Below are 12617 nucleotides of genomic sequence, written 5' to 3'. Positions count from 1 at the left end.
ATCATCCAGGAACTGAAAACAGCGTTGTTGAATGAGTTGGACCAATTGCCACAGGCACTTATGAACTGCCTTATTTCCAGAATGAGATCATGCTGCGAAGCCTATATGGCTGTAAGAGGGGGCCATATTCCCTATTAACCCATTTCTTTTGTGTCTTATGCAACTGCTGTTTCAGACTTTCAGACTCCTGTGAGTGTTGCACATTAACATGTGTGTCTATTATAACTGTTTACTGTTTATTTTGGTTGTATTATATCAACCTATGTTCACACCAAATTTTATTAAAATCTGTCCAGTAGTTCTGGAGATCGTAGATCAAATATGAAAATTCTCTTAATTTCTTACACCAGTGTGTGTTGTCATATAGGAAGAAAAATCCTCACTTAATAGGTATTTCCATATATGCTATATTATATTTATAGCAAGTTAAAATCTTCATATTTTTAGTATGTGTATCTCCTACTTAATTGTAAAAACAATTTTTGTTAATGAATAAACCTAAGAATATGTAAACTTTTGTCAGTTATTTGGTGATTATTTTGTGTAAGACTATAATAAGTAATTTGCATGTCTTAAAATTATAATTTTGGAATAATTTTTGTATATCATATATATATAATGAACTATGTCAGCCTATCAGTTTATCTTGAAAAAATAAATATGCCCACCATTCCTACGGTACCCTAGAATGTACTCCAAGGTACAAGAAGTTTGGGTTTTATATGATAACAGATTTTAGTTACAACTGGAAAATTACAAATCAGCCGTGCCTTGTATGCAAGTATATGCATGCTGGAAAATCTGCTACAAGCCTAATATTATTGTCAAGCATGTAAGAAGTGTGTAAAAATGATCTTTTAAAAATGTTTTTAAATGTCTGTAATATATTTTAAATAGGGTTAATAAATAGAAAGTAGCAGGTGAAATGTAAAATATTTGAGGATGATATTTGCTTTTTTTTAAACAGAATATTGCTTTCTCTTATTGAAGAATACATCTTTCAGTGAGTGAGCATAACTTCAGATTATCAGATCGCACAGTTTGTAACAGAATATTCCTGTATGTTTACATTGCATGTGTTATGAAGTACTGATATTAGAAATATTAGTTTCAAGAATTTCTTTTATAATATTTTTAATTTTATAAATATTGGCAAAATCTTAATTTTTAATTAATTTGGTTAATTAGATGGTTTCTAATGTCATGTATTGTGCATATTGTTATGAAATTTTACTTTCTTGGTTTCTTACACACAACAAAGGATTTTCATCATGGACATGCCAGATAAAGTTTCATTAATTCTGTTTAATTACATTATGCATTTTTGAACTTGAGAAAAATTATTACTTTTTACAGTGTTCTTTAGTTTACATTAATGCCTTTAATCAAGATAATCTGTCAAGATTATACATTAAATTGCATTAGCTCATAATTAAGATATTAAGCTTAGGTAATCCATGTTGATTTTTTTCCCTAAATGAAAATTGATTTGATTGTGTTAGCAAGTTCACTTTGCATTTCCCTTATTAATCAAAAATTTTTTCCCCTATTGAAAGATATTTGTAGTTTGTCCAGTACTTTATAACAGCTGTTAAAACACAGCTTGTAATTATGAGGTATTTTCAACATATCTTATGGAAAGATCATTTATCTATCAACATATCATTTATCTACTCTTACATGGATCGGTGCATGAAATTCTTTAGAAAGTTTGTTTTAAAGAGGCCCTATTCTGTATTCTTGCACCATAATATGAATATTAGTTTTTTTTAAATGCTTCATTTGAGAGCATAGAATTAGGTGTAGCCATATATTCTTTCTTCTCTAAATTGCTTTTATTAAATTAATTTTAAAATCATTTTAGTGTTTTACCTTTTTTTTCATTTTCATATAGAATATATGTCCAACCAAGCAACAGGAAATCGATGATTTGATGATTGCACTTGATGGAACAGAAAACAAATGTAAGTATTTTATGATTATATAATTTTTGAAAGACTGTTTTCTTAGCTTCTTTTATTTTCACTTATTTACTGTAAAAGATTTTTGTGTAATTATTGAAAAATTATATTACAGTATGTTTGAAAACCAATTAAACTAACATTTACTTACTTTTGTGTATTATAACAGCTAAACTTGGAGCAAATGCCATCCTAGGTGTTTCTATTGCTGTAGCCAAAGCTGGAGCAGCACAAAAGGTAATTTTTTATTAAATTTCCATTCTTTTGAAGTGTATTAAAATTAGTTTTTTTACAAGGCTGAATTTAAACTGAACTCTTCAGCTGCATATGCTCAGTTATTCAAGGACTCTCAAACATTTCATTTTATTCATGTGCTCAAGAGAAAAGAATCAAATCAAAGAAATTAAAATTGTTTTTAATCATAGAAAACCGTTTGTGAGAATATTATGTTTATAAGTAACATTCTTAAAACTCAAAATGGCTTTTATTAAGGACTAATAAGATTGTTTTATATGGAACTTTTTTATTTTTATGGATTTTACATATTTAAAGATTTTAATGAATTCAAATCTACCATAGTTATTGTATTACCTGCGTATTCTAATATATTTATCAGATTCTGATATCCAAATCGGCTATTTTGTTATGGCGAATCCAGCTGTTAATATGCAGTTGTTTGCTTTAGTTAAAGTTTGATTATGTTCTGTGCGGTTTTTGAAGAGTAATTATGAAATTTTGGGATTTGTTGAGATAAGAAAAAGAAGCTAATATATTTTAAAAGAAATGATGTATTGTCAAATTAGTATGATTTAAGGGTACTTTTCCGTTTTGCCGGCGCAAACGATAAAATCATCAATAATGGTACAACTGGTGGCAAATGGAATATCCTCGCTGGAAACCTTTTATGCCTCATTTTCGAAACAAGTAGCAGCTGTTATCAGATTGATTGTTTCTTTCAATACTGGTATACACATAGAATACTGGCATTTCTTTCAATATTGGCATATATAGAATTTTTACCAGATAGTTCAATTTTATACCTTGAGGCCATTCGTGGTAATTAGGCCAATTAAGATGCAATCACACTGCTCACTCGAAGGTGAAAATATACGAGGGCTATCCAGAAAGTAGATTACGTTTTGGAATAAAAAAATAAACAAAGTATAGGAAACAAATTTTATTATATACAGATGAAAGCCACACTCAAATACTACTTTTCTACATAGTCACCATACAAATTAAGGCATTTATCGTAGCGATGTACGAGCTTGGAAATTCCTTCGTCGAAAAATTCGGCCGCCTGCGCTTTCAACCACTTCGTTACCTCTTCTTGCAGCTGTGCGTCGTCATCAAAACGCTGCATAGCCAGCCACTTCTTCATTGCTGGGAATAGGTGGAAGTCGCTCGGTGCCAGGTCGGGACTGTACGGCGGATGAGGAAACAACTCCCACTTAAAAGATTCAAGAACTTTACGAGTGACATTTGCCGTGTGGGGCCAGGCGTTGTCGTGAATCAACAAGATCTTAGAGCTCAACATTCCTCTGCGCTTGTTTTGAATTGCTCTTCTGAGTTTTTGGAGAGTTTGGCAATACCTTTGAGAGTTTATTGTAGTGCCTCTTTCCAGGAAGTCCACCAAAATTACACCTTTTCTGTCCCAAAAAACAGTCTCCATCATCTTCCTTGCCGACATTGTTTGCATGCATTTCTTGGGTTTTTGGGGAGAACTTGTGTGCCCCCACTGCATTGATTGCAATTTCGTTTCACAGTTCACATGTTTCACCCATGTTTCGTCACCAGTAACGATGCAATCGAGTAAAGAGTCACCATCCTTATGGTAAGCGTCCAAAAAGTTCAATGCTGCAGCCATTCGCTGATTTTTGTGGTCCTCTGTCAAGATTTTTGGAATCCATCTTGCACAAAACTTGTGGTAACCAAGCTTTTCGCTGATGATTTCGTGCAACAAACTTCGCGAAATTTGTGGGAAACTCAAAGAAAGTTCCGTTATTGTGAAATTTCGATTTTCACGGACTTTAGCATCGACTTTTTCGAGAAGTTCGGCGGTCACTATGCTGGGTCTCCCACTTCGATCTTCGTCGTGAACATTGGTTCGGCCATTTTGAAATCTTATGACCCACTGACGCACTCCACCTTCAGTGATAATGTTGTCCCCATACACTTCACGAAGCTGCCGATAGATTTCTATCGGTTTACAGTTTTTTGCAGTCAGAAACCTTATTACTGAGCGCACCTCGCAGCTCGCGGGATTTTCAATTAACGCAGACATTTCAAACCGTCACAGTATCTGAACGGAGCACAGCACGAACCTCTCACTAGCACGGCTAGATGCAGACTGAGCTGCGCAACGCTCTGACCCCAAGATGGCCGCGCTAGCCCCGCCCCTAGCGGACACAGACGGAAACGTAATCTACTTCCTGGATGGCCCTCGTAGAAAAGGCAAAGTTAAGGATTAAATTCGTCAATTCTAATGAGACTGCATTAGCGAAGTGAAGCATTACGGTTTTACATAATTTCTGAGTAAACTATTCGTACAGATTGAAATAATTCTTGCATTTAAACTTGTATCCCAAATTAAGATTTAACTTGAAATTAATGTAGGATAATTACTGAGAGAATTAGATTTTTGTAGCATAGTTTACACGAGATGAGATCACTTGGGGTCACGTGATATGAACCGGCGAATCAGGATGTTGAACCATGAAAGTGCAGTAGGTTCTAAAATTAATATCCTTTTACAAATTTGTCTTTATTTATTAGCTTCTTACAAAATTGTAAACTATATTAAAATCTTTATTCCTTCAAATTAAAAAATTCTTAGAACTAACATTTCTTAACATTTTTATGTCTATACTGTACTGTACAATATAGTCTGCTTGACGAGATTTGCGCTGGCGAAACAGAAAAGTACCGATTTAAGTTTTCTGCTTCGGAGAAATTTTTAGCAATACTTGGAATGTAAATTCTAATTACAGTAGAATTGGATAAACAATTTGTATTTAGAGTGCATTTTTGTATATATTGAGTGTTTGAATGTCAGATATAATTTATCCCCTAATTTTTTTTCTTCTTACATTTGCAAGATATCTTGTAAAATTCTATTAGGTTTATACATACTTGTTCATAAAAACTTTTTTTTTAGGGAGTACCTTTGTACCGGCATTTGGCTGATCTGGCTGGTGTCAAAGATATTGTTCTTCCAGTTCCTGCCTTCAATGTTATTAATGGTGGAAGTCATGCTGGCAACAAATTAGCTATGCAAGAGTTCATGATTTTACCTACCGGTGCTAAAACTTTTACTGAAGCAATGAAAATGGGAAGTGAAGTTTACCACCATCTGAAGAATGTCATCAAAAAGAAGTAATCTTTTATCTAATATATTTTATATAAATAAATTTTAATGTGCTTTTTTAATTAAAAGGAAATTACTTAACTTGCCACTTTCAGCAACCCATTTTTTTATTATTATTATTCTGGATAATAAATGAGTGTTTCACATTATGATGGAAATGGCTGAATGAATAGCATTATTTAAAAAAATAATTCCTGGCTGTTGAGTTTTTGAAACTAAATTTTTGGTAGTTTTTAATAGTGTTTGTTTTCTTAATATTATCGAATTGTAAGTCATCTACACATTTATATGAAATAATTTGATCAACTTTCAACAGGTTTTTAAATCATAAAAATGTGATTATTTAAATTTTTCATCCCTCCTTTTATTTTATATGGCAGAAAAAAAAATTTTGACGTTTTTATTCTTGTGCAGTTTCTTATTATTCATGTGCCACTTTCTTATTACTTCTCAATTTAGCAGCATTTTGAGTTCAGTTGCTTTTATATATAGGTTCAAAAAGTGTATTGAGAAATAATAATTGTAACAAACATTTCAAATATTAATCTTTTATCAAAGACTGATTTTAAAAAAGAAACAAAAGAACTACCATTTACCAGGATAGTGTTTAGTGACTCTGACTGCCGTACCGAAGGACCCAAGTTCGAATATCGTAGAAGGCATATGTGTTAGTAAATGTATAGTGTCTATGCAGCATAAGAATACTGTAAATGTATGACAAGCCAAAAGTCTTCTTGAGAGGTTGGTGTCAGTGCAAGAGGGGTGGGAGACGTTCAGACTCGTATCTTCGGGGTGTTTTCCCTCAAAATTGGGGGCAGAACTTAGCTAAAGTTGGGCTGTGACCTATATGGCGCTCCAAGGCTCATGCCAACGAGAGGTGCATTTGACTCCTTGCCACAATGAATGTCGTAGACTTGTACTGACCATTGTCAGGCAAGTGTGTGTGTGTGTGTGGGGGGGAACTGGGAAATTTTTAAATTGTAGAGGAGGTGAATTATTCTTTTTGTATTTGAGACAGTATTTAAAAATAGACCTGTATTCTTGAACACATTTGAAAACTGCATTAAGCATCTTTATAAGTTTAATGCTATTGTGATGCTTATGCTTAAGTAGGGCTATACGGTCCTTTAAATGATCTTGTAAATGCTCACGAGTAGGGCTGAAAGTGTCTGTCAGTGGCCTTAAGTCTTGGCTCTGGTGAGAAAACTACTTTTGCAAGTTCCGTCTTAGTTTTGATGAACAGCATTGCAAACACCAAAAAACCAAGGATTTCAGATATTCACAGATTGTCGTACCATCAGCCTTTTGAGGAATTTTTAGATTAAGTTTTTTTAAGTATGAAAAAAGTATAGTGGATTCTGGTAACTGCCTTATTATTAAAGAATATTTGACTTATTTTTATGCTGTTAAAAAATATCAAAGAAATGCTGTCAAGTGAGTGAAAGAATAAATTTTATCTCAATATCATTTTAGTGTATGTTATAAATTTTGTATGCAGATTAGAAAAATGCTAAAGTTTACATTATTCTTATGTAAAAACTATTTTATTCATATAAAGAATGTTAATTTTATCTTGTTTTACTAAAAAATAAGGTAATATTTATAATACTGCTGTGTATTCATATTTGTTAACTTAATGTATTTAAAATTTGTCCAAGCTTTTTTATAGGATTTTGATAAAATTCTAGAATTCATTAAAATAATAAAACAGTTCAACAAAGTTAAATTTGTGTTTTTGTATCTTACGTAACCTTTTCTTTTCAGGTTTGGTCTTGCTGCAACCGGTGTAGGAGATGAAGGTGGATTTGCTCCTGATATCCAAGAAAACAAAGAAGGGCTTGAATTAATTAAAGAAGCTATTGAGAAAGCAGGATACACTGGGAAAATTGAAATTGGCATGGATGTAGCAGCTTCAGAATTTCACAAAAATGGAAAATATGACTTGGATTTCAAAAATCCTAACTCAGACCAATCAAAATTCATTACACCCGATGAACTGGGTCAGCTTTACTTAAATTGGATCAAAGAATATCCGATAGTTTCCATTGAAGATCCTTTTGATCAGGATGACTGGAAGGCTTGGACAAAATATTGTTCTCAAGTTACAAACCAAGTTGTTGGGTAAGTTGAAGTTTTTATGCTTTATGTAAGCAAGAAATTAATTGATATAATGAATATTTTAACACTTAATGGAACGTAGATTTTTGCTAGTGTAATTTTAAGGATAAAGAATGTAATAAAAAACTTTATTCTAATTGAAGATTGTTACAATTTATTAAATTTTAATAAAGAACTACAGCTCAATCAATTAAGCTAATTTTCATTTCATTTCCAGTTTTTCGATATTGGAGATTTCTTTCTGAATTATTAAGGGCATAACTATTTTTATTTCCTTTTGAAAAATAAAGGAAATATTGTAATTGTTAAAAATTTTGGGTATCGTATTTCAATCAAAATATGAGGGTTCATGTGGACTTTATGAGACCTTGGGTTTTTTGTGATTTTTGGTCCTTAATTTCGGCCAGAATTGGCAAAGGATCCTTAATTTTAATCATCTGACATTTGTCTATTTTTTATTACTACTATATATGTAAAATAATATTTTGGTGGAATATTTTCTGGCAATTCATTGAAAATATATATTTGCACATGCAGCAAAAAGTCTGTATGATTTAATAAGCTGTAAGAGAAAGTTGTGCAATCCCCATTGCATATTTTTAAATAAGTTACCATAATTTTTTTTAAATAAAAGTTAAAAGAAAAACAATTGCAATTACATTATCATTTAGCCAACTTGTCAGTGTAATGGATTACTGATTTCTAGTATCTATACTATTATAATCTGCGCGTCTGTTTGTAACATCGTCTCTCTCAGAACGGCAGGTAGTTGAGTTTCAATAGAGGTAAAAAGTACAGAAAGTGTGACTGTGAAATAATTAATATATAGCACTAATTGAACAGTTTTAATAAGCAGATCACATTCTGGATGTGCATGTATTCGATTTAGAAATGAAGTATGGTTATGAAGTCTTTAAAGTCGTTACTAAGCGTGCAAAGTTTTAAATTCTAAATTTATTAAATTATTCCTTATTTACACTTTTTAATATCTAATGTTGGCATATTGTAATTACATGTTCATGTTTAATTTTCAACTTTTTAGAGATGATCTTACTGTTACCAATCCTAAACGTATCCAGATGGCTGTTGAACAGAAAGCGTGTAACTGCTTGTTACTGAAAGTAAACCAGATTGGTAGTGTTACTGAGGCAATTAAAGCGTAAGTATTAATTTTAATTTGGAATGTTTGTTTTTGTGTTCTCGCATCGAAAAAATGTCTATACTTTGCACTTCCTGTTTTCCACGTGGTAGAACTGCATTTTTACTTCCTTGTACGAAGTAAAATAAGTATTGTAATTGCAAAAAGTTTCAGGCAGCATATTTCAACGAAAATATCCATTTTTGACCGCTATCGAATGCGATTTAACGATGTTTTTGCGTGACATCTGTACGTAAGGACAGAATAAAAGACTTTTTCTTCCAAAAAAAATTATAAAACCGCTTTAAAATGAATTCTGAAGAGAATTTTTTGTGGCATCTGTACGAATGTATGTACATACATATCTCGCATAACTCAAAAACGAGTAGCTTCAGAATGTTGAAATTTTGTATATAGGACTGCTATAACATGTAGATGTGCACCTCGTATTTTGGTTGCAATCGGCCGCACCAAACATATATAAATATATTTATATATATCTCCACTCTGTTACTCGGCTCAGTGATCTCAGTTTCTTTACTCTTATATGTAAATTGTACATTTTTTGCTTTAAAAATCATTGAATTATGTTCTTATTTTCCGATCAAGGTTTTTATGCGTTCCGTAAATCTGGAAGCAATATTTGTACAATTATCAACAATTTAGAAGCTGTTTAAGTGCAGTTAAGTTTTAAATAACATGGCAAACATATTTGTTTACATCTGAAACTGCAGAATAGTAGATTTGTTGCCAATCTAGAGAAACTAAGCTTCACAACGAGAAAGATAACGCCTTCATTTATTATTGTGAAATCATGCTCAATCCTTTCTGGAATTTTTTCGAGGAAGTAAGTGTTTAAGATTTACTTCGTAATTTTTAATACAGATATTTTGAGTTTTTATGTATTTTTGCCTTCTCGCGAAGTGAGAACTGAATTAATTGAATGAGAAATACTCAATCGTCTGTGAAAACTGTTTCTTTTTTGTTTCTTTCTGTGTGTATCGATAATCACAAAGACCATTTTAGCCATTGGAAGACTTTGAATGCCATGTATACTTTAAGTTCTGTTAGAAACATGCAAAATTTAACAAGAATGCAAAGATCATTAAATTATTGCAATATAAAATCTGAAATTTGGATGTTAATGGCCCACCAGTAGCTGAGTAGTAACATTGTTTAACACTGGTAGTTTTACCTGGGATCGAATCCCGGCGAATGGGCTGGCTGCATGGTTGGTTTCTCCTATGTGTAATGTGGATACGAGTCAATTTCCCTTAAAGGGTCGTCATGAAGGCTTCACTTCCTTTATGCAAATAGCACTTGAGTACTTTGCCTTAATCAGTGAACCTAACTTAAATTAACCTGGATGTCTGATAATCAAAAATATTATGTGGACCTCCCATAACTTTTTTCAAGAAACCTTTTTTTCCTATTTGTAGAAGTGGAGAATATGATTTTCAAAAGAAGCTAGACTGTCATAAATATTTCTTTCTTTTAGATGAAATATTATTTGTATCAGTACTGAATCATCTCGCATGTTGTTTTGCCATTGAATGCATGTCAGCTAAGCAACCCATTTTCATTTTCAGTTATTGAATAATTGGAGGGGGGGGTGCAGTAATTTTTGTTTTTGTTAGGAAGTGAACCCCTTAGACCCATGTCTGTTTGAATTAGAATATTGCACATATTGGTTTTCTTTTGCTGGCACCACAAAAAGAGAAGCTCAGCTAGCATTGCAGATTATACTGCTCTTTAATTTTCTGATTTCATATCCTGTTTTACTTTGTTCAATCTTATTATTATTAATCTTATGAAAATTTAAGTTTTAGTAAATGATAACATTTTTGTGTAACTTCTTTGAAACTCCACATCCGTCGTTCAGGTAATGGACATTACAAGTTTGCATGTACCGAGACGAGCCGACTTCCTAGCTGGCATGCTGAAGTGACACAATTTTCTTGTCCATCCCTACCTGTCATGCATTTGTGTCAGTTTTGAAACGTTTTAGAAATTATTATTTTTAGCAGATGATGACATTATATGTCCATAGGATTTGAGATACTTGTAGATTTGATGTTTTAAATACATATTCTACTCGAAATGAGACAAGGGTAATGGACATGCACTTGGATTTTCATTATATTGACATAAGACATGTTCTTGACTCAAGCTTTCTGACAGCTCTTTAAATGTGCAGATATTTTTTAATAAATGCCTGAGTTTTTTTTGGGGGGGGAGGGTTTATAATATTAGGTGCTTATTAAAATGTGCATGTGACCTACTCATCGATAAATGAGATGCAGATTCCCCCCCCCCTCCAGAGCATATTTGGTGTTTGGGTTTGCAGTCCATTTTCTAATCAGGAAGTATACCTTGTTTATATAAAATGTTTATGTTAGTGCATTACAATGTCAGAGCATAGAAAATTGTCAACAAATTATATCGTCTAAATCAAGTTATTTTTTTAATTTTATCATTTACATAGGAAAAGAAACTTCAGGCTTATATGGGGAGTATTTAAATCTCCTGCTTGAAGAACTTTCTGCTGAAGGATACCATTTACACACTGATAGTTTTTTCATGTCTCCATTATTGACAGATGATCTCTTTGAAGTTGGAAGAAATTTTCTTTTGGCTCAAATACTTGTGGAACTGAAATGAGAAGGAAAGGAATTACAGAAATTATTATGCCATTTAAAATAATTAGTGAAATGTTGGGTTTTTGCAGAGAGGGGGTGATCTAAATTTAAGTGCAAATTTAAGTGCAGATGGGAAATAATAATCAAATAATTCAGACAGATGGGAATCTGTTTGAAAAACGAAAGAAAAAATTATAAAAAAACTTTTTTTAAATTTATGTAATTTTCTTTTCTTAGTTTTGCCTTGTCAGATTTTTTGAAATCATACATATTTGGCACATGTGTAGTTTGAGACTAATAGAATCCCTTAATTCATTAGTTCAAATTACCTTAATTTTGCTTATTTATTTCTAGGCACAACTTGGCTAAAAGTAATGGCTGGGGAACAATGGTATCTCACAGGAGTGGTGAGACCGAAGATGCTTTTATTGCAGATCTTGTTGTTGGATTGAGCACCGGACAGATCAAAACAGGTGCACCATGTCGTTCTGAACGTTTGGCTAAATACAACCAAATTCTTCGTATCGAGGAGGAACTGGGAGCTGCTGCTAAATATGCTGGAGCAAATTTCCGCCATCCCATTTAAGCTGGGAATCTATTCCTATCGTATTAAAAATACTGCCTTTTTTGTTGAAATTTGTAACAAGTTCGTGTTGGTGTAAAATTTGTCAGATGTATATCATGATGTTATAGAGTGTTTAGATAGTTTAAATCATCTTATCCTGTAACCCTACCCTTTGTTGATGTCAAAAACAAAATCTATTCCAAAGAATAAAGACTGTTTCTTCATATTACTTCCAGCCTTATTCCTTAAACTAGTTTTATGGGATTTATACATGTTTTGAAAAATCTGATTAATTTGCATTTTGTAAAAAGTGCAAGGTACATTTTTTTATTTATATTCTTTTATTCATGCTAAATTTCTAGAAAACAATATTCAATGTACAAATTAATTCAGACTTAATAACTATTGATATGCTTTTAAGTATGAGGAAAAGATATATGAAATTTTGTTGTGATAAAAAAGATCTCCTACAATTTACTACAGTGAATGCATAACTGCCAACCTCTAAAGATAAAAATTCAGAAGAACACGAAGAATTAATATCATACTTTGATATTAAAAAAAAAACAATTTATACAAAAAGAAAATTGTACTTACATTAGTAAATCTCAATTAAGTAGTAACTAAAAAATTACATTAGTAAATCTTAATTAAGTAGTAACTAAAAAATTTATTAGGAAACATAAAACAAAAACGTAATGTTACACAAAATTATTGCAAAGAATTTAGAGTGCATTTTTTGGCATTAGCCAAAAATTCTTTGGAAAATTTCCTGTCATAACAATTAGCAATTAAAATGTTTTCTAGAGTTTTTGGTGAAATTGAAGAA

General features: G+C 31.9%; 1 protein-coding gene across 2 annotated transcripts in view; it reads left to right on the top strand.

Annotated features, from left to right (window-relative positions):
- Positions 1 to 12017, top strand: part of Eno (alpha-enolase) — a 32265-nt gene extending 20248 nt beyond the window's left edge. For both annotated transcript variants that reach the window (XM_035374419.2, XM_035374420.2), the window contains exons 4-9: positions 1895 to 1964; positions 2131 to 2198; positions 5119 to 5336; positions 7093 to 7449; positions 8489 to 8605; positions 11578 to 12017. In XM_035374419.2, coding sequence (XP_035230310.1) covers positions 1895 to 1964; positions 2131 to 2198; positions 5119 to 5336; positions 7093 to 7449; positions 8489 to 8605; positions 11578 to 11809 — 1062 coding nt within the window. In that variant the 3' untranslated portion in view covers positions 11810 to 12017. The remainder of the gene's footprint in view (positions 1 to 1894; positions 1965 to 2130; positions 2199 to 5118; positions 5337 to 7092; positions 7450 to 8488; positions 8606 to 11577) is intronic.
- Positions 12018 to 12617: the final 600 nt, after the last annotated feature.

The sequence above is a fragment of the Stegodyphus dumicola genome, chromosome 4 (genome assembly GCF_044657685.1).
Source record: "Stegodyphus dumicola isolate Sdum_Otavi_A_Nest chromosome 4, ASM4465768v1".
In the NCBI taxonomy this organism is placed as follows: Eukaryota; Metazoa; Arthropoda; class Arachnida; order Araneae; family Eresidae; genus Stegodyphus; species Stegodyphus dumicola.
Note: the sequence above shows the minus strand (reverse complement) of the source record. Positions and strands in the feature narration are given on the sequence as shown.